Genomic DNA, 25359 nt, shown 5'->3' on the forward strand with positions numbered 1-25359 from the left:
TAGTAATCTATGATTAAACACTTTAGCACGAGAGGCAAATTAGAGATGCACGAACCAAATTATAAGCCTTTCAAATCTTATGACTCTTATCTTTCAAGAAATGAGAAAAAGCACGGGAAAAGTGAAGTGAAAACTACAAGTCCTGCAACAAGTCACAAGTGGGATATTGTAAGATTATGATGATAAGGTATTTGATATGTTTGGAGTTGGGGGTGATGACCCTGACCAGCTGTCATATAGTTCCATGGCTCCTTCCTTTGATATATTTGAGTAGCTAAAACTTGAGAGTTCCGAGGTTTGGCAACGGATCGTGCTCAGGTTTAATTCGTAAATCAAATTTGATCAACTCGCAAAATAAGAGAAAAGTTGTTAGTGTTAGATATGTTTTTTTGTAAAACAATATTCTACAATACTCAAATTTACGAAGATAACTCAAATTCAGAAATTCAGATATATGAGAGAGAGAGAGAGAGAGAGCAATTTAGTATTATTAACAAAAGGTTAAGAGTTCGATATTATTATAATAAATTAAGAGATTGAGAATTTTGAATTTGAGTCGCATGAGAACACTATGCCCACTAAAATATTAGACCACATGTGTACTAGTCGTTTACACATCGAGTGTTATGTTTAAGAACTTTTTGAATCGAGTAGTGTCCGAAGTTGTAACCCTTATCTTTGTAGACAGAAGAAGAAGCATGGTCGTGGCCTGTGGTGGGGATTAAGTGTTAGACAGTTTCCACCAAACAGGCTGATTGGATTGTACGATTGGGTCCATTTCTTTGCGATATTGTATTGTATTGTTAATTTAGTAGAATGGATACCCCACTGCCCATTTTGTCTTTAGGCAAGGAAATTCTCAACGGAATTGATGTTTTATCGTAAAATTGATTGACATTAACAGTAATTTAACTCTTTGTAAGCACGCGTAATGTTTCTTGATTTTTCAATTTGAGGTTTATACTCTCAACTTTCATATTGTTAGTAAAGTAATCCAATAATAGACTTACTTGAAAATGCTTCTATAAACATTAGAAGCACTTCGCGAAATTTAAAAACCGTTTTTGACAATTTTGACATGAATAATTTAAAGTTTTTCTATATTAGAAAACTATTTTTGTAGTGCTTTATGAAAAAAAAAAACATATGTAATAAATTACTTTCAAGATTTTTTTTTTTTAAGAAAACACAAATTTTTGTTCATTAATATTTTGAAGTATAAAAGGTTTAAACCCTTTATTTTAGACGAGCGTTCTAATTGCGTTATCATAATGGACTATTGCTCTATATTGTGATGCGTTCAAGGATCAATACTCACTGAATTTTCTAAACCCGTACGTAATACTATTGTAACATCCATCTAATACAAAAGGGTTTAAATAGGTAAATACGTGGTGCAAATTTTAATAGAGTTACCCAAAATGAGACTTAATCCACACTGGGGGCAAACGACATTTATTCCATTAATCAAGCCTTCATTGGGATTGGAGATCTGGTGAAAAATCTGTGGTAACAGATATTACCTGTTGGCTTTAGCTTCCAAGCACCAAATACAAGTACACAAAATCCAGTTCATATTTTCTGAAACAGGACCACAGTTACATACAGTCACAACTAATTATTTGGGTAGCAAGAATTTAGTGTGGTTGTTGGGACCACAATTGTGGGGGAGCGTCTGATCAAGATCTGACGGCAACAGATGCTTTTGCCAGCTGATCAGCTACTACTGCGGTTATGGTAGCTTCTGGTTTTGGACCACTCTGAACTTAGCTATGGCTACAACTGTTTTTTCCTGGACATATAAAGACTAAAGTGGTCCTGAACTTGTTGATAATTTACAAGTACGCCAGAGAAATGTGCTGGATATTTGAACTGAGTTAGATCTTGAATTTCTTCACTCTCAAACTCAACCACCGTAATCATGAGTACATTGGTGGTGCCAAAAAGCCATTTCGACTTTTCAGATCTTGTAAGAATGGACCGTTATGACGAGATAACATCGCTCAGTCCTTTTTAGCATACAATAATGTACGACTTATAATTTATAACAACGATATAATTTAGCTTGATGATGACATGTCAAGAAACTCTTATTGAATCTTTTTCAGGCATTTCGATCAATTATGTTACCTCTCATTTTAAATAAGGCTTAAATATTAGCGTTGAACAAATGTATGATAATTCAAGCTTACTGAAATATATTACAAGTTATTGAGATTTTCCGATTACAATGACCTCATTGTGGTCTCGCCACTTTATGTATCATTCTATATCTTAGGAGATAAAACTCAAATGGTTCCAATCTTTTGATTAATGTATAGCACGAAACATTTTTATTAGCCAAGTTTTTGTAAATGTGTTTTCGAGATTTGTATTATAAAAAAAGTTTCGCTAATCGACAAGCGCATTTCATTCCCCGCAAGCAAGCACGTCTTATTGTATCGGATCAAAACCTCGCGAATTGATCTATATCTAGAGATGCACATTGATGGAATCTTCACAAAATAAAGAAAAGAAGGAAAAAAAAAATCCAAATGTTGGTAAAAAGTGAACCTGACGTGAATCGAACACGCAACCTTCTGATCTGGAGTCAGACGCGCTACCATTGCGCCACAGATCCGTTGATAGGATTGTCAAGGGAAAGTAATATAGGTGTACGAAATGGATTTTATGGTATTTCAAACAACTAGTGGGCTTGCGCTCGGCTTTCAGATATGGGCTGCAGTTGTACCTCAGGAGGGGCCTAGGCCTAAACTACCCAAGCCCAAACTCCAGCTTTACCCAAGTTCATTTTCGTAGAGAAGTCGTCGAAAATAAAATCTCAAATACAAAAGTAAATGCTCTTAATCACACGAACTACAACTTTGACCATTTTAAATGGAGAAACTCAAATTTTCATTCCCAGTTTCTTCAATTCACAACTTTGAATTGAAACAATCAAATCATTGTGGTTGAATGCAATTAAGGATTCGGCTAGTTGGCCAAGACGGTGTTTCTGTCTTTTTTAGCCGAGTTTGAGCCTCACCCTCGTAGAATAGTTTAGAATACAAGATCATATTGTTAAAAAAAAAATTGTGGTCTAACAGAAACAGTCATGAGTATACAATTAGCCTGTTAGGGCATATTAGCTTCATTGAGCTCCATTTAGCTCTTGATCAGTGACATAAACAAAGGCTACACAAAATGCTCAGTTGGGTATTCATTCTCATATCCATTGTAATCATAATACAATCTCTCCCCCTTTGTTATATCTCGATTCGAAATCCATAAAACCCGAGACTCGCCATTGTATCAAATCTTACACACTTCAAGTTCTGCCTCTTCCTCCCGTCCCTGCACCAATTCACAGTAACTTCGGTCGTCGCACAGGCATCATCCAATTAGTAAAAAACTAATCAAATCGTTATGCAGGCAACTAATTTACACATGAAGGCAGAATCCAGTTTTGGAGCGGGGGATAGCTTACGGTGTATGATTATTGATTCCGTTGATGCAGCGCGCAATGTTATCATGCTTGTAGGGACAAATGACGAGGCTTTTTGAAGGTGTCCCTGCTGAAAGCAATGTCATTGTGCTGTCTCCATCGTCATTTTCGCGGTTCTTCAGATAATCGACATCTCCAGCATATTCTGTGATTAATGTCAAATCCCTTATGTGTTTATCAGCCTCAACGGTGAACCTGTGAAATCAATCGTTAATACTGAATCAGGGAGTCCAGGTACATCAACTACAAGAGAGAATGTTTTGTTGTTTCCAGGATCGAAAACAACACGAGGGGAGGACATTCTCCTCTCTCCATCATGCTTTTGCATAAATTCTAGCTCGTTTGGTGTGCTTTTAAAATGATTAAAAACGCTTTTGAAGAAAATGTTTTTAGAACCAATCATTGGTAAAAATGTAAATAAATTCTGAAAAAAAACAATTAAAGTGCTTCCTGGAGGAAGCTTGTAACTGGTGTTTCTTGTAGAAAACACTTCAATGCTTTTGGAATCTAAATTTTTTTTTTCTTCTAAAAACGTTTTCAGTCATTTTAAAAGTATATTCAAACGAGCTCGTTTCAATATCTTCTTTCGACATAACCTGGAAGGCAACAATATCAGAGATGTACAGTTTGTAAAATCGAATACGACATGCTAGAATTTCTCTACAAGAATAACGAGAACACATCTACGAATTTAACATCATTCTCTGGAAGCAGCTTATGGATATGTGAAAGTGAGAGACAACAATCGAACATGCTTTTTTCGAGTGTCATACATTTGCAGAAACTCATAGACAAATGCTGCTAATGTACATTGTCCTCAACGATTTGAACGGGAGAGGGAGGCTTCGGGGCTTGCGTTCTTCTCCTCAACGCCACCATTTTTCTTCCGGGTTCGGGCGAGCGAGGGTGTTTGCATTGTGCTATTTAACCAATGGGGAGATTTCGCGCGCTAATTTGGATTCGTTTGGAGCGAGCATGGGCTCGTTTCTTTATTATTCGGCGCCACCGTTTCCTATTGGACTGGGCTTGGGCTAAAATATTTGAGCCCATAAAGGTGCGTTTTGGACCTTATTCCACCGTACCTCCTAATTTGGTCTTAAGCCTCTTTAAACTTTTAATTCAAGATAATATTTCTGATTGTCAATTCTGTCATAATTTTCTGCTAATTATATCACGTGATTTTTATGACACATACGTTAATAAAATGCTAGATTCACAATGAAAATGAGCAACTATTTTGAATTTTGCTGAACAATTGATTGAATAAAAAATAAAGGAGTCATAACAAATTTGATAGTTTATTTTCGATGTAAAGTTTGTTTTTTTCCTCTAAATTTTCAACAAACCGTAAATGTTAGAATGTCTATAACTTTCGGTTTTAATTCTAAGTGCAAATCGACATAGTTAAGCTATTTGTATTACATTTACTCATCACTCTTCTAAGCTCATTTCTAGCCAAGGGCTGTAAGTCACATATAGCCCTAAAATTGACAAAATGAATCTCTAACTAAAGGGCCAAAGGGAATCAGACTAAATGATTTAGGATAAGTTGGCCCTAGGGTATGCTAAGTTGGGTGATGTATTAAATACATATATATATATATATATATATATATATATATATATTACATGAATTATATCTAACTGCCTGCTGATGATTGTATCAAATACATATTAATATTGTAGTCAGTACTAAAGGTGATAACTGGATCATTTAGGATATTAACATTAGTAAATTGTCGTTTGACCCCCTAAATTATAACCCCAATTGAATTGACGCTTTGAATTATTTTTTTCGTTAAATTAACCTTGTGAAATATTTAAACTTTGCTAATTAACCTCTCACCGTCTAATTAGATAAAATTTCATTGACTTTGGGTCAAATACTGGCACGTGACCAAAACGTACTTCACTCTTGAGGGTAAAGTTTTGTCGTGACTAGTACGTGATTTACTCTTGAGAACAAAGCTGTGTCAGTATTTGACAGCATAGTGGATGAAATTTCATCCAATATGACAGTGAAAGGTTAACTGTTAAGTTTCAAATAGTTCAGATTTTAATTTTTCAAAAGAATATTTTAGGAGGTGACTTTCAATTGGGCTAATGATGGAAGGGTCAAACGCAATTTACCCTATTCAACATATTTGACCCATGAAAAAACCCAAAACCCTCATCGAATTCTGAGGAATGAAACTAGTGTCACTTTTTCTATGGATCCACAAAGGCCCCTTAATATCCAACTAGTTTCATCCACCGACTCGCCCGAGTTCACTAACTTAACTCGGTCTCTGACTCGCTCCAGAATCATTGCGCTCGATGCCGAGTGGAAGCCCATCCGCACCCGCACGGGCCGCACCCCACAGTCGTCTTTCCCGACCGTCCTCCTCCTCCAACTCGCCTGTCAACTAGGTTCCCGACTCGGCGGAGACTCGGACGAGTCGGACGACTCAGTCGTCTTCCTGCTCGACCTGTCAACCATTCATCTGCCGTCGGTCTGGGAGTTGTTGAGGGACGCATTCGTTTCCCCCGATATTCTGAAACTGGGTTTTCGATTTAAGCAGGATTTGATATACTTGTCCTCCACCTTCAGCTCCAATGGCTGCGAACCTGGGTTCGACAGGGTAAGAAAATTTCATGTTTTGCAGAAACTGTAGCGAAAGTTTAGATTTTGGGACTTGGGCTGTCTTAAATTTTGCAATCTAATCCAACCCTTTAGCGAAAAATCAAGAAACTTTTTTTTATCATCTTCCTCTGTTTTGATCATTGCTCGGTTGATATTTTGGTGAACAGGTGGAGCCATTTATGGATATTACGAGCATGTACAATCACCTGCAGCACAAGCAACATGGAAGGAAGGCCTCCAAGCAAATCAAGAGTTTAGCAAGTATTTGCAAAGAAGTCCTTGGAATTTCTCTTACAAAGGTTTGGTTTTGGAAAGGTTTTCGATTTTCCGTAATTCAAAGTTTCTGTGTTACTCTGCATCGAAAGTTTTAGACTTTTAACCACATGATGGAATGTTGATGGAAAAAAGGGATGGGAATTTTTAGTTCCTATAAAAATGTGTTAATGTATAATATGTCTTGTTTAGGAACTCCAATGTAGTGATTGGTCATGTCGTCCTCTTACAGAAGAGCAGAAAACATATGCAGCAATGGATGCACACTGCTTGATTGAGATATTCAATGTCTTCCAAGCCAAAGTCATCAAGGAAGGTCAGTCATGCTAGATATATATTTTTATACTCGTGTTTATGCGTTCGTTGCACATTTTCTTACATTATATTGTGTTGATAAAGGAAAATGATTGGTTTCTCATTGCAGGGAAACTAGTTCGCCATCCCACTGAACCTCATCCCCCAACTGTGACTCTTGGGTTGAAAGTGGTTTTTGAGAAGCTTGATATATGTAGTAAAATTGTAAGGATGAAAGTTCATGAAGCTATAGATATAGCCCGAGCTACTGCTTCTTATGTATCTCCTAATATAGTTACGGAAGAGGGAATGACATTGAGGTTAGGGCATAGGAATACCCTTCCCATGGATGAATACCTCTTGAAGGTTGTAAACGAATATGGGGAGAAAATTTTGTTGAAAGAATCAGACAAAACGGCCAAAACTTCTAAAAGAAAAGCAAAAGGACGGTCATCAGAGGGTTTGATTTGTAATGAAAAGCAAGGACAGAGTTTTGAAGATTGGCAAGGTCCCCCACCATGGGATTTGGCCTTGGGGGGTGATGGACAACCGAAGTTTCTATGTGACGTGATGGTAAGTTTTTATATCCACTTTCCTTGAAGATTGGCAAGGTCCCCTACCAAAGGGTTTCCATGGCTGAAATGTACATGCTACTTGTTTGCTCATGCTTATTTTCAGGTCGAAGGCTTAGCTAAACATTTAAGATGTGTAGGGATCAATGCTGCAATCTCGTATTCAAAAAAGCCTGAACCCAGGTATTCTCATGATCATGCTCTTGTATGTTAAATGTTGTAGATTTTGAATATGTTTTAAGCATTTTTTTTTAATGAATTATTAATTTGGTTTCAATTTGTGCAGGCAGCTAATAGATCAAGCAAATAAAGAGAAGAGAGTGCTGTTGACGCGGGATGCCAAGCTGCTGAGACATGATTATCTAATAAACAATCAGATCTATAGGGTGAAGAGTCTTCTCAAGAACGAACAGCTACTTGAGGTATGCCCGTCTTCATTTTGAAACTTCTGCGCCTTCAGTGAAAATCAGATGTGCATTTGTACATGCATTCTGCTTGGATAATTTTGCTGTATATATATATTGCAAGTGGTTCATGGTCTTTTAGGTTAACTTATATAAAGTCTCACCACCTTGAGTCAGGCTTTGGATTTAATGCGGCTTTATTTGAAAAAAGAAAATAATAATAATCATGTCAACTTATTACAATCAACGTAAATTTGTTTATAATAGTAGAAATTTGTATTTGGTGCTTGAGATTTTTTCTTAAAAAGTTTAAATTATAAATGATAAAGAAACTTAAGAATTTTTGGATCACTTGGGTATTTGACGAAGTTGGGAAGGATATGTTGAGTCTACCAACCGAGACACTTGGTTCTCGTATAATTTTTGAAGTGCGTTGCTAATACAATGTTCCTAGATAATTACCTTCAAAGAAGCTCTTTGAAGGATTGAAGCGTTGTTACAGGATAAATCTGATTCTGAAGTATTCTTGCAGATAATCGAAACTTTCCAACTGAAAATTAGTGAGGATCAGCTAATGTCAAGATGCACCAAATGCAATGGTAGGTTTATTCAAAAGCCTTTGACCACTGAAGAGGCTGTTGAAGCTGCGAAAGGTTTCCAAAGAATTCCTAACTGCTTGTTTAACAAGAATCTAGAGTTTTGGCAGTGCATGGACTGCAACCAACTTTACTGGGAGGTATGTTTATCAAATCGTATGCTAAGCAACTTATACATGATTAAAGATGTCGTCGTGTATTATTGATACTACGAGGATTTTTGGTATAATATGATAATCCATCATCCGATATTGATGCTAAGCTGTCATTAATCCAACGTGCGTGGTGGTTACAGGGAACTCAATACCACAATGCAGTCCAGAAGTTCATTGATGTCTGCAAGTTGAATGAGTAAATTGAAGGTGATAAACGTTGTGCACTAGGGTTTCATTGGCCCCATATGTTGCCGCTCATACTATTTTTATGCCTTCTTTTAATATTTGTTTTATTTTTCGCTATAAAATATTCATGCTGAACTGTTTCAAGTAATGTATTTTGTCATCCACATCCCACTCTGTTTTGGTGATTGATGGTGATGCACACCCATAAGTTGTACCTTTGATTTTGTGGCCGAAACCCATTCTGCCAAAAATGGAGAATATTCTGTCTACAACGATCATCACATGCAATGACATTATGGTGTCACCGGGGGTCCGGGGTACATGACCTCTTGTCTTTATGTCACTTATCGCGTGCCTTTCACGTTCAAATATGTTTGATTTTCGGAGCATATTCACTTTGTTGTTTTTGGCCTTCTCTTCCCTCGCTGTAGTATCAAGTTTTCACTTCCTGCCATGTATTTCCTGATGTCCCACAATACATAGAAGTCAGCTTGATCAAGAAATGTAGCTTTAATTTATGGTTTTGTTGGATGCTTAAGTGAAATTAGGGGACAAATTATGCGGAGTTAACGGCTTTTAACGCGCGAAATTCTGTTTCAATTTTCAAAAAGGGAATGTTACAAGCTTAGCAAAATTTTCTAATTTCTTGTGATGAGTTATAAAATAGGTGTAATGTGAAAGAAACATTGGCCTTATAACTTATTAAGGTATGCTATGTTAATTAATTATCTTGTTTAGGTCCTCAAGTAATCCTTTAAATAAGGATGAATGTAACTTTTGGGTTGGGCAAACCAAGGAAACAAGAGTTGTTATAAAAACAATAATGATATTCTTACCATATTTTTGTACCACAATTGTATACCACCTTAGGTGGCATCTGATGTGAACAGACACATCATCTAAATTTAATGTCAAAATGTTAATCAATAATTAATAAAAAGATTGTTAATTAAATGATGATTGTGATATACGAGGAGTTTCTTTCTTCCACCTAAGATTATTTAAGTGTTTTAATTAATAAAAAGATTGAAATTAAATGATATAGCTTGTCCAACTCATTTGCCACCTAAGATGGTAAAGAAATGTGGTATAAAATTGTGGTAAGAATAACATTACTCTTATAAAAAAACATAGGGGATTTTTTAGTGATCTAAAAACACTTTTAAATGCGTGCTTATTTTTTTATTAATATATCTCTAACGAGAAAGGTTAAGTAGGACTCTTTTAAAAGTGTACCCTCTCTTGCTTCTGGGATAGTATTTTATAATGTTGACGCAAGAGTTGACATTAAAATGTGAGGAAGCGGATAGTCCATGGAGAGTTTCACTTTTGAGTGAGTCCTTTTAGCATTTCTGAGCTCCAAAATGAAATGTATAAATTACGTTGCTTACTTATATCATAACACGTGAAATAATACATTACGAAACAAGTATTCCAGAGACATAAAAATTCTTTAAAAGTAGGTGTTAGGAAGCAATCCAAAAGTAGGTGTTAGAAAGCAAAAGCATGATTTAGATGAACATGTGGAAAAATCTTACAAGAAGAAAAATAATGATTTTGGTCAAGAATCCAAAGGTGGGGAGGAAGCTTCATTTGCTCTTCATAGCTTAATGTATAGGCTCGTGGTTTGAATTTTTGAATGTTTATTGGGCCCCACGCGTTTGTTTTGGTTTTGTAAGTGGGTCCACCTAAGTTGGACCAGCCCAGAGAGAGTGAGGTTATTTCTTGTAAAGATGGTTAGGTCCAAAAATGGAATGCTCTGTTTGGCATTTGGCTTCCACATTTTCTCTTCATTAGGAATGCCTTTTCCTTGTTTGTTGCATGTGTAAGTAACCGTAGCCAATGTTGTTCACATACTTTTTTTCATATATTTTTGATAATTTTTGTTTTTCAATTCTTTTGAATTCATACGATCGAAAATTGAGAAGTTATTTCTGAAGATACAAACAAGTGTGTGCATAGCACAACCATTGTTAAACTTGAAAGTTTTTAGTGTTCTGCTATTAAGATTATAAACATTTTGTGTTAATCCAAAACCACATAGAATCCGACCAGAGAAAGAACAATATCCAGTTTGAATTTGTGTTTTTATTTTATAAAAAAGGTGATATTAGGAGAGGTTGAAATCGAAAATAAGACTTCGAATGCAAAGCTTTTAACCACATGCACATGATCATATGGTTTGAGACATCGGTCTCTATTTAGTTTTGAGGAGATTTAAAGTTCGATTCATGATGATGCAAAAATGATATATATTTATAGTCATTAGTATTGTTCAACACTAATTTGTAATTGCATGTAGTTCAATATTCTAGTAAATTGGGTATTGAATTACTACCATGCGTCTAACAGGTCGGTGCTCGAGAAATCGTTGTTTTATACTATATTTTATAGATTACAAAGATGTGAGAGGTTATGATTGTTTTTCTTTTTTAAATTAATTAAAAAAAATAGAACAATTACATCATTTTCCTTAATATTTTTTAAAAATAAACCATCATTTCGTGACTAACGAGACATGAAGGGAGAATGCCACAATGGAGGCATTAATATTGGAAAAGGATTGTTTGCTCTTCCATTTTCGATGCCCTCCTGTGCCCTTTTATTTGTGTGGTCACGGTTAAGTCACGTCAACATTATATATTATTATTCATTTTTATCTTATTATCTCTATAAAAAAAAAAAATATAAAATGTTGACGTGGCTTAACCGTGATCACATAAAATAAGAGAATACAGAAAGGCACCGAAAATAAAAAAGCAGACAATCCTTGTCCATTAATATTATGGTGAGATTAAAACACATGTTATGAAGAGAGGATTAATAATTAATTTGTACTCAAAAAGTTAAAATGCATGTCGATGTCTGTATTCGGTTTGATTAGGTACCGCTAGCTGCAGTAGAAACCCTAAATTTCTCTATTGACGTACGAAAGTTTGACTGAAGTCTTGTGCTGGTCAGATAATGGTACGACGGAAAGCAGAAGGAAAGACACCGCCACATGAGCGCGCACCTTCCCCATTTGCTTTTCAGTTGCTGATTGTGCTTTTACTTATTCATTATTTAATTCAGTTAATTGATTCGATGGGATGGAGGTTTGGATAAAGTTGGAAGCATCAGCGCAAAACCCTAGATATTCTCTCTCCTTCTTCATCGTCGCCGAAACGTTTCGCCACCGTATGAGCTGTCCTCTGGTGGGATCGTCGGAGCTCGTACCGCGTGTCCACTGCCCCCACTTTCTTCTGCAGTCGCCTTGCCGCCGTTACCATATTTCAGAATCCCAGCGTCAGCTACCGCACCAGTTTCCTTGACATGTTTGGATTAGTATGCGATATGATTTTTAGCCTTAATTGACTAAATCATGTCGTGTCGGTAAGGGGCAAATTACATGCAACTAGAACGTAAAGTTGTGGTGTTCTAAGCTTATCTTCTAAGTGTTAAATTTCATCTAAGTTTTTCTCGTTGGTATTTTAGTTGGCATCTTTGATTTCATCAATTCTCACTATAGAAACACACTTACAAACATCTAATAGAATATAACGCTCTAAACTTTTCACGTAATGTTATGTATGTTGGAATTCCAATTGTACATAAATTTTTTGAGATTATCCTTTTTATTCTTTTTGTTTCATATTTTTTAAGCTTTATAATTTGCTAAACCTACTGGATCTTAATAGTACTAGCCATATTTATGTAACTAGAGTAGTATCAAAACTTAATATATGGCTTTGGAGTGAAACATTCGTGATTTCTTTAGTCACTATCTGCTTTGGATTTTTCTCCCAAATAGGACACAGGAATTAGGCTAAAAATCTGTCCAAAATCAATATTCATCTTAGCAATGATTTTAGGAGTTCATAATCAGAGAATAATATATATATATATATATATATATATATATCCAGATTCTCTTTGTGAGGATCCCGAAAATCTGTGAATCATATTTGCTCATCGTACATTGTGCAGTCAGAAATCATTTTAAATATTTTTATTTAAAATTAAATACAAATAGAATCTGATAAAAATTGATTGCACAATATACGATAACGGACACGATTTACGAATTCTCAGGATCCTTACCAAAAGAATCCAAAGAGGATCTTGTTGGAATATATATATATATATATATATATATATATATATGGGGAAATGTTATTGGCATTCCAAAAACCTCATTATACACTCCTCACAAGTGTATTTTTCTTTCATAATATAGAAAGTTTGGAGTGTAGAATGAGATTTTTGGAGTGCTAATAACAATTCCCTATATATATATATGTATATGATAAAACATGTACCAAGTTTACAAGATAAAACATGTACCAAGTGTATTTTTCTTTCATAATATAGAAAGTTTGGAGTGTAGAATGAGATTTTTGGAGTGCTAATAACAATTCCCTATATATATATATATATATATATGTATATGATAAAACATGTACCAAGTTTACAAGATAAAACATGTACCAAGTTTACAAATATCTCCAATGTTGTTGTCTGTGTTAGCGTTGTCACTTTCCTTTGACAGGCAGTCTTGCAAAAAGTTATAAGTAGTTGCCTAGTTCATTTAGGCAAATAGAACCGATGCATCCTTCACGTTCAAGAAAGAGAAATGGAAAAGTGAAGAGAAGAAATGAATTTGGTAAACAGAGAGAGGTAATTATGCAGTGGAGGAAAATTCATCCCAGCAAAGTCTATAGTCAGGAAGAATCCACCAAAGTCTATAGTGCATACGCACATAGACGCCCACGAAGAATGAATGATGACATTGACCAAGGGAAAGAATTTATATATATTCTACTAAACATATGTGCATCAGTGCATGTACACCTTATTCCCAAATGCATGTGCATGAATAGTAATCTAAAAAATGATTTGTCTATGCTTTGTTTTTTTTCATACATGTTTATTTACTTTTGAGTAATGCTACTAAATATGTGGATAAAATTTTGTAAACAAAATGACATAAAAATTGATGATTTGATTATTACCTAAATGTTAATTAACATGTTTATTTTTTATTCGTGACATGTCATTAAATTTTCAAATTTATATAATTTACCCTAACCTTACTCTTTACTTTTGAATCTCGATTTTCTTTTGCTTTATGCAGTTTAAAAAAAAAAAAAATACTGTTTGATAAATTACATATCATAATACAAACGGTGAGAAAATATTATTTTATTTTTATTATAATGTGTGACATGCTAGCCATGATTCGAGTAGACAAATATTTCTTGTGCATGAAAAGCAAATGGGTGTGTGAATACCATGTGCATATAATACCATGATAGTGAAAGTTATAAAGACGAAACTACCCTTCTCTCCCTCACATATAGTTGGCCAACACATGGAACCACACCACATATACCATCATCTCTTTCAGCATAGTGCTTCATCTTTTGCCTTTAAGACCATCTGCGCTTGAAAAGTGGGTGGTTTTCCTCTCTCAAAAGACTCCACATTTCCTTTTCTCTCTTCCCTTTTCTCCTCGCTAATCCATGGACACAGCTCACTGGCCACAGGTAAAGCAAAACCCTTTTCTCTTTTTCCTTCATGAAATCATGAAATTATCTTCTAGGGTTGAGTTTTTCAAAGCAAATATTTAGAAGAAATATCTTAGCTATGGGTTTAAAAAATTATCTTCCTTGATATATTAGTTAGTTTTAAAGTTGTAATAATTTACTTTTCTTCTTTCCACTAATATTATCTGAATTTATATAGTTGCATCTCCCAAAGGTCTTCCATTTTTTGTCATGAAAGTTAAAAAGTACTGCACTTTTCTTTTCTTTTTCTTCTTCCCATCATCTGATAAAGTAGCTTGTTTTCTTCCTTTTACTTTCTTGTTTCTTTTCTCCATCTTTGTCTCTTAAATTTTTTTGGAGTGACAACATATACTTCTGTTGGTTTTCGATCACCAAAGTTATGGCCTCTTCTTGTCGCTTTTTTTATTTTTTGGGTGTATTTTTATATTTTACTTTCAGGGTATTGGAGTGGTTAAATCCATGGAAGATTTTTCTTCTACAAGGCCAAACACAGAGAAAAGGGCAAGGCCACAAAAGGATCAAGCTTTGAATTGTCCAAGGTGTAATTCCACCACCACAAAATTCTGTTATTACAACAATTACAGCCTCTCTCAGCCAAGATACTTTTGCAAGACTTGCAAAAGGTATTGGACTGAAGGTGGATCTCTCAGAAATGTTCCTGTGGGTGGAGGCTCGCGGAAGAACAACAAGAGATCAAATAATTCCGATTCATCGTCACCGTCCACGTCTTCAGCGAAGAAGGTTGCTTATGATCGTGATCACCATCTGACCCCACATGGTAATTTTCCTCCTCAGTCTGCTTCTCAAAACCCTAATAAGATCCACTTCCAAGGCCAAGATCTCAACCTTGCATACCCAACAGCTGATCAGGACTATGATAACAACAATATTACCAAACTATCCTTTAGTATTGACAACAAAACCTACCACCCAAACCCTAGCTCTTCGGGCACTACTACTACATCTCATCATTTCTCATCGGCTATGGAACTGCTCACAAGTACCGGGATTGCATCAAGGGGGCTGAGTTCTTTCGTACCGATGGCAGCAGCGGCCGTGCCGGACCATTCGAATAATATCACAATGTTTTCTGCTGGGTTTCCTATGCAAGAGTTCAAGCAAAGTGGGCTTAGTTTTTCTCTAGATGGGTTTGAGACTGCTGGTTATGGTGGGTGCCTACAAGGTGTGCAAGAGAATACAACTAGTCATGCCAGGCTTTTGTTTCCTACTGATCAGGATTTTAAGCAGCAGATTCCGAGCTCCACTACTACTGCTGCCGAATTTGATCAGCACAATAATAGAGGAAGGGAAGGAGATTCTGGTGGTGGGTATTGGAATGGAATGTTAGGTGGAGGATCATGGTAATTCAATTCCCAGAAAAGAAAAGAAAGAAAAAAAGTAGTGATCTAGAAGAAGGATTGGTATTTTGGTTTTGTTTTGCTTCATGTGTCTTGGATGGCTTGTTTCGAATTGGAGTTGATAACAAGAACAAAGTAATAGGGTACATGAGCTTTTCTTCCTTCTTTTTTTCAACATCAGTGTTAATTGTACTTAATCTTCCTTGTTCTTTCTCTCTTTAAGTTTTCTAGTATACTTCGGAGTATCTGTACACCGGAGGAGCATAGTAAAATTTCTCATCACTCTCACCTTCTTTCTAATTAATTTTGCCTCTATGCATGTTTGAAATTTGTTTTTGGTTTTGCTTCAAAAGGATATCTCATGACTCACGAGTAATTTTATACAAAGTTGCATGAAAAGGAGGTCAGGGAAGTCCCCTATTTTCCTATTAGGGTTTCATAAGATTACTCACATAGACTACCTCTTGATCATCTACACAGCAATGTGTACGATGCCAGTTCCTTGGAATTTCCTGCTGGAATTCAATGTTTTATTTTCGTTATGTTTTCGGTTACCTTAGCTAGCTAGCAAGTGTCGGTGATTAATTTGTTAATTAGCTGTTCATACAGATTAATGACATATTCTGTGTGTTTACTGTAGTAGTTAAGTTGGATTTGTGCGTTGATTGTGTACGTATTTAGCAGTTGAGTTTGGATTATTTATTGGTTTGAAGTAATATTGAAGGTCGGTTGGAATGATGGCTGTCAATCCTTTAATAGCCAAAGTTTCTTTCTTTTTGCTTGGCAACAGGTCAGAAATGTCAGGTCATTTCAGCACCATCCGTGTCTTTGAGATTCTTCCACCCATTAACTCCACCATCCCCACCACCCGTTTTTGTTTTTATTTTTTCTTGTTTTTCGATTATATATGATGTGTTTAAATTTGAAATTTATAACTGTTTTTTTTTTTTTTTTTTAATTTTAAATTTAAACTCATCAAAAAATAATAAATAGAATAATGAACAGATGAGATGAGAAAAAATATTTGCTCATCACCCTCTTGCCCTTCATGAATCTTCATCATCACCAACACAAGTACTCTACAAATAGTAGATGATTTTTCAAGAACAAAGAGGCCTCGTTTGGCAGCTCGGACTGTACTGACTATTTCTGTCGGATAGGATAAATAGTCACCGGATAGTACTGACTAAATTAGTCGAGTGTTTGGTGCAGTATCGGACTAGTGACCGTATTATTTATACTGTGTTTGATATTATACTAGATAGGAGGCATCAAACTTTAAAAAAAAAAAATTTTAAAAGTGAATTCATTTTTTTGTTCCCAGATCTCTCCGCACCCCCCAAACACCCTCCCTCTCTCTCCCTTCTTCTTCCCCGACTGTAGAAGAATCCCAAATAATTGTTCCCCAGCTCTCTCCGCCACACCCCCAAACTCCCTCCCTTTCTCTCCCATATTCTTCTTCCCCGACTAAATAATCCGAGCGTTTTGGTTGGTTTTATTAAGCGGGTGTATACCGTGTTATCCTATCCGACCGGTTAAATTAATCCGGCTCTTATTTAGTACGAGTGAACGTCAAACACTCGAGTCCGTATAACTAATCATATCCGATCATTTATCCGATCTGCCAGGGCCTGAGTGGGTACGCATGACCCAAACAATATTCTAAATTAAATTATACAATGCCTAAGTTAATCTTGGTCTGCCGTCAACAATATAATTTAGAAAACCGTGTTAATTACATTCCCACCACAAAAACACACACATATATACGAACTCTGTTTAGCAGGAATTTTAAAAGAAAGATCTCTCTCTCTAACTTGCACTACATTTGTGAGTTTAAATATTTTACACTTATTTTGTGTAATTTTTATGACATTTATTATTGATTGATACGTATTCATAAATTTTATCGTTTTAATTATATTATCATAAACTTAATACATATTGATCAATAATAAATATCACAAATAAACTATATAAAAAAGATGATGAAGATTTGAACGCGAAGGTGGGGACATCACAAACATTCCCCTCGATATCCAAGCTAGGGAATAATCTTCACTCTACAAAATCTTCCAGATGTAGACCCTCCATTAATTAATATAATATGTAACTAGATTCATGCATAGAGATAGATATAAACTTTCTAACTTCCATATAGTTGTGCCATCTTTTTGTCTATGGTAAATTGATGAGCTCTAGCTAGGGTTATAGCTTCTGTTGCTTGCTAGTTCCAGTGGTATATGTAGGTGGAGGTGCACCACCCACCATGAACATCTCTTTCTTGCCAAAACTTGGGAATGTACAATCTACTCCACCAATCTCTCTTGGCTTTTCACTTTATTCGTCCCTTTTTGCTCACAAAACTTGTTCAGATCATCCTTATGCCAGTAATTCATCGCATGTTAATCATCTATTGAACGGATATTACATTTTTAAACACGTGAAAAATATTTAAATATGAGTTAGGAAGAAAGCTAATTATACATCATATAAATTTATTTTAGTTTTTTATTCCTTTTACAACTCACGAGATCATCATAAATTCAATTATGTGTGATTATGTGTGCGACATGTGTGAAAGTAAGGGCTAGTTTGGTATTGTTGTGCTTTGAAAAAAAGCTGCTTTTGTTGTGCTGTGAGAATAAGCAGCTGTGAAATAAAGCAGCAGAGTGTTTGGTAAACTCTTTTGTAAAAGTGCTTTTGAAAAAAAAAAAAAAAAGCAGTATTATAGTATTTGGTAAACTTTTATGTAAAACAGATATGAAAAAAAGCCGATTTTTCAAAGCTGGGTTTTGCAGCTTCTTGTTTTTGGCTTTTTTTCACCCAAAACTGTGAAAAAAAGCTGAAGCAGAATGTTTACCAAACACAAAAACAGCTCACAGCTTTTTTTTATACCAGCTTTTTTCAGAATCACCTTAGTACCAAACCAGGCCTAAATTGGTTTCTTGAGAGGGGTAAAATTACCACTCACATGACTCTCAGTTGCTAAATTCGTGAAAAAGTTTGATGGAATCAAGTTGCAAATACATCCATTCCATAACAACAAATTAGGAGATTGATTTGTTACTAACAATAATTGGTTACCGCTTGAGCGCTATATCTAGCAAAAAAAAAAAAAAAATCGTGAAGTTATATGTGTTGATCAAACTGCAAAAATACTGGTCTGGAGATTTAGACCAAAAGAACTGCTAAAATGAAAAGGAGCAAATATTAATCCAATGGGATCAAAATATTTCTGATTCTCTATACGTTTTGATCAAAAGGTTACCCAATTGAAATTCTTTAGAGAGACAAGCCTTAGATTTCGTACACCCCACCAAAAACAGAGCAAGAACTGTTGTGGAAAATCTATTGAGCCCGTCATACCAGATTGTATGGCGTCGAGAAATATACCAAAATCAAAGAGCTGCATTTGGGGGATTTATAGGGCATAGAGAATGAAGTGTGATATTTCTGAATTTGTTATTGTCTTAACAATCCGAAGTACCAAGTTCACACCCATTTTTCACTTCGACAAGTACATTACTAGCAATCTCTCTCTCTTTGAAAGAAAAAAAAAAGTACCAAAGAGCTTCAAATAGCTAAACATCCAACAAATTAATTAACTTAAATTAAATGAAACTCATGGAATGGAATACTAAAAAAGAACTTCACTAAAACTAAGTTTGAAACTTACGCGACTAGCAAAGATGTATAAAAAGAATACAAAAACACATTTATCCCATTGTCCTAACTTCTTAGAAAACTATCTTAATGAGAGGTCCTTTAATAAACTTCGCACATGAGCTCTGAAATCTCAAAGACGGCCCTGTGTCCTTGGCAATCCCTCGACGTTCTTCCGCAGTTGGTGAATACGAAGAAGCCGTGGCACAAATTGGAGCACAAGAAGAAAGTTCAGAACATCCGCAGGGGCCTGGTTCCCCTCATTTCTGCAAAGATTATGAGAAAGACAACTGCACACTTACGATGCTTACAACCAGCAATTAATCTAATCATCGTGTGAAAAATATTGAATCAGTTCGAATATAATTAACCTATCTTAATTTATGATTAATGTGTTGGAAAATTTGAGGTCTAATTGCTATATTAAATTACATAGAAAATCAAGAAATAATTCATGCAATTATATATCAAATTAATGCATGACTTAGTAACCGATGTTAAATGAACATGACATAATGGATTAGAAAAACCTAAAAATTCGGTCGAGGCAAGTGTTAGACACTCTGTCATTAAGACAAGTTTAGGCCCCACTATGATGCTCATGGTTGATCATCGCTTGTCTCCCAAGTCACAACGACCACGTCCTTGTAATAGTAGCACTCCAAATTACAGGGCTTCATGAACCACGATTGTGTTGAAAAATCTCTCATATGGACTCGATGAGACTCTCTAATATTTAGTGCACTCTGTATGATTATGTAAAGAATGAGAGTGATCTTATGTTTATAGGGGGCTTTCCTATTTATAGAATTTGAGATACTTTTTTGGAAAGTATATGATAATTTATGAAAAGTCAAAAGTTGCAACTCTTCGTTAGAATCGACACATATCTCCACCAAAAGGCATTACTTATAATTTCCATTCAATTAATAAATTTAATATAATAATATTATTATTAAATTTTCCAACATAATGTATACTTATTTAAAGCAACATCTTGGTTAAATGATATGCTCAGGAGTTAGGAATAACCTCCAAAGAGAGAGAGAGAGGCTTATCTTGTAGAATAGGAACAACTGCTAAAACATCAGTTGGTATGTATGACCGCCAAATCATCTCAGCGGTTTGTTTTAACTGATATATCTCTCCTTTCCCAAAGACCGGAGGGGGCCTCAACTTTCAGGTCCCACTGCGTAGTTTAAGAACTTGAAGAAGAATATAAAAGAGATGCATGATCGCTCTCAATCTAAGAGCTACTTTCATAAACATTTTGTACAATCTGATGCACTTCGTGACGCAGCACGAAGCCAACAAGGATTACAAGCGTAATTTCTTGAAGAAAAAAGTTCTAGAGTCAACCAGTTAGAGAGAAATCCCAAAGGTTGTATTTGATTAAAGATTGAGTTGATGATTACAACTCTCTGAGACAACGCGAAGCGCTAAACGAAAGCAAACGTTATTAATTAGACAACAAACGAAAAATCCAATTTCTATTACTGAACTTAAAAAGCTGTTTTGGAAGCCTAAACAACCTCAAATGTCTAAAATCTATCATATGTCACGACAAAGCAGTGTGTTTGAACCACGGTGCCGATCCTTTGACTTAAGTCTGTCCATGTCCTCTTCAATCCACTCGGCCATTTGTTCTACATCATTTCATATCCTCGTTGATCATGACCTTGTTGCTAGCCACTCTTTACTTGGTTGGCAGAATTATCCTCCGTAGCCGCTGGATTCAAATCTGGACCGCTGGCTCGACAAAACACACAAGAACATAAATTTCCACTCATCAAAAGAAAAAAAAATACCAATGGATACACAGACATACATATAAATAATAACATTAGGAAGATATCTCTTCCGCGTGGGACTTCATACTCGCTGAACTATTGACAGACCCGGAGGAGCTTGTTGAAGTATAAACTTAATGTTCCGATTGATATGGTTGTCTCCTTCAAGATGTTGAAGCTTACAAACATCAGTGATACCTCAATCCCTCGGATTCGGAAGCTTTCGAAGAGTGGAAATTTGCAACGAAGAATCCGCTTTTAAACAAAACAAGAGATGAAGTTCATGTGAAGTATTAAGTTGTTTCGGGGAAGTTGACGTTCATAAGTTGTTTTGGAAATATTAAGGATGCACAATTCATAAAAGTACAGCTGAACATACTCGACAATCTCAAAGTTAAACCTTTTGGTTGCTTCTTTTGCACCTTGTTTGGTTGTGTTTGTTTTCCTTCCCTGAGGCAAGAGCCAATAACTTGAACGGTTTTATCAACAAACTCCAACAAGAACATAATCTTTCGACACAAATGAAGCATTATGACCTCGAAAAAATGACGCAAATGACGCCTTGTACAAAAGATGAGAAGCAACCGGAGTCATCCTTTCTCCGGGAGACGGTGAGCGCATTGGAGCATACGGCAAGAAACAATGATAGATTGTCAAGGAATGCCAAGTTTCTGTAGAAACACGAACACAAAATATATAGGAACTGCATAATCACACCCGAATACGAAATGAAACAAAACATTCAGATTTTTAAGCAGATGCAATACATTCATCCTACAAGATCTGGCACAAAGAGAAAACTAAGTGTCCTATTCATGTAAAGATGGAAAGCTATCTTCTTATGTTCATTCGGTTCATATATTGATTACAGCCAAGAACCCTCATGATGAGCGAAAAAGAAATACAAAGAACAAAAAGCATAAGAACTTACAGAGACAGTTGACACACCAATTTCAATTATTCTATGAAATGTACCCTCTTTGTGCAAAGGATAGCGATTTTCACACTCGTTTTCTCCTCCTACACTCTTCTCCCGAATCCTATTGTTGATTCTCCCTTACTTATTGAATCCAACAGCTAGAGGAAAATAAAAGAGGAGGGCGTGCGAGGGAGAAGAGGGACTGCGGCAATGTTTAACCACTAATTGTGATTAAAAAATGGTGAGAGAGTTGGGAAATTGCTTTGTTCTTTACATGTAGAATTGAATCAATTGATTAGTAGCTGCAAGCAAAGTCGGGAAATTGAAGGAGAAGAAAAGCACTAACCTTTTAACGGAGGATGACTGAGAGACTTGAGGGCTGAGGGGGGAGAGAGAGGGAGAGAGAGAGAGAGAGAGAATTTTCTGCAATATTTCGAGTAAGATGGGCTTGGTTGAGTTACAAAGAGCAGAGTTACGCGCGCTCCGATAGAGAGGCTTAACACGCGCATGCTTAGCCGCGCTCTAGGAATTTACGTTTTTAAGCGATCAATAACATGAAGTGTACTGTCCCGTATTTCAGATACATTAAAAAGTTTCTTTTGGTACTTTGTTAGTGTAAACAAAGTAGCCCCTAGTTTCTCCCAAGTGTCAAGTGCTATACCAATAACATGTAGTGTATTGTTCCGTGTTTCAGACACAGTGAAAAACTTCTTCAATGCTTTGCTAGTGTAAACAAAGTAGCGCCTAGTTTACTCCAAGTGTCAACTGCCATATCAAGGGAGGGAGTACTAATATAAAACATAGACGTCAAGATGAGGATGTCTCAAATTACAAAAATTCTGAAGTGCTTAGAAATTTTTATCGTTAAATTATAGTTATTTGCTTTTGATCGAGGACTTAATGGAAAAAAAAATGGAGGAGTTTTTGATATTCAAAACAATATAATCTTGACATAACAATATAATCTTGACATTCATGTTTATAATTTTATTTGTGTGTCAATAATTTCAAGCAGTGTTTTAACTAGTCAACAGTATTAACAAGGTACATTTTGCTGGAAATGTTGAAAATATATGGAGAACATGACCTCATTGGTACATTTTGATGGTAACAACACATTATTAACGACAAATTGATATAAAGAACGACTGCTGTTTCATAGTCGGACTAATTTAAAGATGTTTCTTTGACCATTATATCTACAGATGAAGCCCCGGGAAGCAAAACACCGATAAGGAAAGTACGAAAGCAAAGAACCTTACCGCAAGAAACAATGATAGATTGTCAAGGAATGCCGAGTTTCTGTACAAACACGAACACTAAATATATAGGAACTGCATATTGGTACACTTAACACAGAAATCGGAACAAATGGCAGGACCCTTTGCTACCAATCTTCCTTCACAATTTTGGACTTCTCAAATATAAACTTCCCTTCTTTGTACTTCTGCAATGCCTCATAAGCTCGTTCGTACTTCCAGCCCAACACCTCACGGCAATCACCACAGTGGATATCAGCAACAGTATGCAGACCGGTTAAGAGACGTCTGTCTTCTTTTGCCCCAACAACAACATTCATTGCGTGGGAGAACAGAAAGGCTCGGCCATGTTTTCCCTGTAAACAAATTGTTGGAAAACAACGTTGGACCAAAAATAATATGCCCGCATTGTATTATCACACCCGAATATGAAATAAAACAAAACATTCAGATTTTATAAGCAGACGCAATACATTCATCTTACAAGATCTGGCACAAATAGCAAACTAAGTGTCCTGTTCATGTAAAGAATGAAAGTTATCTTCTTATGCTCATTCGGTTCATATATTGATTACAGCCAAGAACCCTCATGATTAGCAACAAAGAAATATGAAGAACAAGAAGCATAAGAACCTACAGAGACAGTTGACATACCAATCTCAATTATTCTATGAAATGTACCCTCTTTGTGCAAAGGATAGTGATTTTCACACTCGTTTTCTCCTCCTACACTCTTCTCCCGGATCCTATTATCGATTCTCCCTTACTTATTCAATCCAACAGCTAGAGGGAAAAAAAAGAGGAGGGTGTGCAGATGGAGAAGAGGTACTGCGGTAATGTGCAGCATGAAGTGAAACATGAAGTTGTAATGTGCGGCATGTTCATAGAGAGCGTAATTTTGCAACATGTTAATAAATAGCGCAATTTTGCAGCTGACGGGTTGGCCAAATTAGGTTTAAATAGCGAGATGAAGTTTCAAGAGCCTGCGGGCCTCTCCTTGTTTAGTTCAAACTTTTCGGATGACTGCTCTGGAGTTGCTACAGCTAGATTAGTTGTTTCTTAGTGTTTCTTTTTCTTCTTCCATGTTACCCCAAAAAAAAATAAAGGAAAAAGTAGGAGGGATTGTGGAAATCACTTGAAACCCTACGCAATCAGTTTATAGTTCTACAACAGTCAATGATCAGTTGGGAAGAACTAGTAAAAACTCCAAAGAAGCAAAAATTCAAACCTCATTTTCTCAAAAAATAAAAATCAAAGAAAATTAAACAATTAAAATTGTGGAAACCTCACCTGAAAGGCTTTGGAAATGATATCATCATGAAGTGAAACATGGTTTCTGCAATTACAACAGCTGTACAATCTAGGCCCCACCAAATCCGCCATTAACAAACAAATTCACAGCTCTAAACACCTCTCCCTGCTCGGCAACCAGAGAAAAAAAAGCAAAAGAGAGAAAATTTACACACAGGAGAGTAAAAATCTGTAAAAATTAAAAAATGAAAATATGGATTAAGAGAAAGACTATAAATTTAATTACCTGCAACAAGATCAAAATTGACCTAGAAACCTGCAATCAAAGATAAGATTACCAACCGAGTTAGCGTGCAAGATTCCAAAAGTAAAATATATAATTTTAAAAAATTGAAAATTTGAGTTTTGAAAGAGACAGGATTTGCATTAACAAAACCAGATTTAAAAAATGATTAAATAAGCGATTAGGAAGGGGGAAGTTGGAGTCTTTGAAGCGAAATTCATGGGATATAATAAAATAAGATAAAAACCCATTAATTAATTGGGTATTAATTTGGGAAGGGATAAGGATCTGACCTGTTTAACCAGTCACTAATTGTGATTAAAAAATGATGAGAGAGTTGGGAAATTGCTTTGTTCTTGACTTTTAGAATTTAATCAATTGATTACTAGCTGTTTAGCACTACAAGCAAAGTCGGGAAATTGAAAGAGAAATTGCATTAAATTCAAAAGGAAAAGAAAAGCACTAACCTTTTTACGGAGGATGTCTGAGAGACTTGAGGGCTGAGGTTCATGGTTGCGTGCAAACTCTATGAGAGAGAGAGAGAGAATCTTCTGCAAAATCTACGTTTTTCACATGTAGCGTACTGTTTCGTGTTTCTAAGTATACTGAAAGCTCTTTTGCTGTGCTAGTGTAAACAAAGTAGCCCCTAGTTTAATCCAAAGTGTCAACTGCTATACCAGGGGAGCCCCTAGTTTATTCC

The 25359-nt window shown here is 35.7% G+C and overlaps 3 protein-coding genes, 1 non-coding gene and 1 pseudogene across 5 annotated transcripts; 2 read left to right on the forward strand and 3 right to left on the reverse strand.

The window, feature by feature from the left end:
* Positions 1-2548: 2548 nt before the first annotated feature.
* TRNAW-CCA (transfer RNA tryptophan (anticodon CCA)) lies at positions 2549-2620 on the reverse strand. The gene has a single exon. It is a non-coding gene; the product is annotated as a tRNA-Trp (tRNA).
* Positions 2621-3174: 554 nt separating this feature from the next.
* On the reverse strand, positions 3175-4167 carry LOC148696047 (histone-lysine N-methyltransferase ATXR6-like; annotated as a pseudogene).
* Positions 4168-5526: 1359 nt separating this feature from the next.
* LOC137734730 (3'-5' exonuclease domain-containing protein) lies at positions 5527-8930 on the forward strand. The gene is made up of 8 exons (XM_068474003.2): positions 5527-6105; positions 6275-6406; positions 6573-6696; positions 6805-7247; positions 7353-7429; positions 7533-7668; positions 8183-8386; positions 8542-8930. The coding sequence occupies exons 1-8, from the start codon at positions 5695-5697 to the stop codon at positions 8599-8601; spliced, it is 1587 nt and encodes a 528-aa protein (XP_068330104.2). The 5' UTR covers positions 5527-5694; the 3' UTR covers positions 8602-8930.
* A 4913-nt stretch (positions 8931-13843) lies between these two features.
* LOC137733950 (dof zinc finger protein 1) lies at positions 13844-15779 on the forward strand. Its single transcript, XM_068473169.2, has 2 exons — positions 13844-14112; positions 14572-15779. The coding sequence occupies exons 1-2, from the start codon at positions 14089-14091 to the stop codon at positions 15496-15498; spliced, it is 951 nt and encodes a 316-aa protein (XP_068329270.2). The 5' UTR covers positions 13844-14088; the 3' UTR covers positions 15499-15779.
* Positions 15780-23124: 7345 nt separating this feature from the next.
* On the reverse strand, positions 23125-25283 carry LOC137735298 (protein yippee-like At4g27745). Of its 2 annotated transcripts, none has more exons than XM_068474712.2 (4): positions 25127-25283; positions 24663-24692; positions 24416-24542; positions 23125-23481 (listed from the first exon to the last, which is right to left on the reverse strand). In XM_068474712.2, the coding sequence occupies exons 3-4, from the start codon at positions 24506-24508 to the stop codon at positions 23254-23256; spliced, it is 321 nt and encodes a 106-aa protein (XP_068330813.1). In that variant the 5' UTR covers positions 24509-24542; positions 24663-24692; positions 25127-25283; the 3' UTR covers positions 23125-23253. The 2 variants fall into 2 exon arrangements, with proteins under 2 accessions (XP_068330813.1, XP_068330814.1); XM_068474713.2 differs by lacking the exon at positions 25127-25283 and adding an exon at positions 24953-25109.
* Positions 25284-25359: the final 76 nt, after the last annotated feature.

This window comes from Pyrus communis, chromosome 7 (assembly GCF_041283825.1).
Source record: "Pyrus communis isolate YQ-2024b chromosome 7, ASM4128382v1, whole genome shotgun sequence".
NCBI classification, from domain to species: domain Eukaryota; kingdom Viridiplantae; phylum Streptophyta; class Magnoliopsida; order Rosales; family Rosaceae; genus Pyrus; species Pyrus communis.

Excerpts from the sequence above, each read along its gene's own strand:
- LOC137735298 (XM_068474712.2), bottom strand. The coding sequence starts at position 24,508 with ATGGCGGATTTGGTGGGGCCTAGATTGTACAGCTGTTGTAATTGCAGA. Across the intron at positions 23,482-24,415 it reads TCATTTCCAAAGCCTTTCAG|GGAAAACATGGCCGAGCCTT; the intron begins GTGAGGTTTCCA and ends ATTTGTTTACAG.
- LOC137734730 (XM_068474003.2), top strand. The coding sequence starts at position 5,695 with ATGGATCCACAAAGGCCCCTTAATATCCAACTAGTTTCATCCACCGAC. Across the intron at positions 6,697-6,804 it reads AGCCAAAGTCATCAAGGAAG|GGAAACTAGTTCGCCATCCC; the intron begins GTCAGTCATGCT and ends TTCTCATTGCAG. Across the intron at positions 7,669-8,182 it reads AGAACGAACAGCTACTTGAG|ATAATCGAAACTTTCCAACT; the intron begins GTATGCCCGTCT and ends GTATTCTTGCAG.
- LOC137733950 (XM_068473169.2), top strand. The coding sequence starts at position 14,089 with ATGGACACAGCTCACTGGCCACAG. Across the intron at positions 14,113-14,571 it reads ACACAGCTCACTGGCCACAG|GGTATTGGAGTGGTTAAATC; the intron begins GTAAAGCAAAAC and ends TTTTACTTTCAG.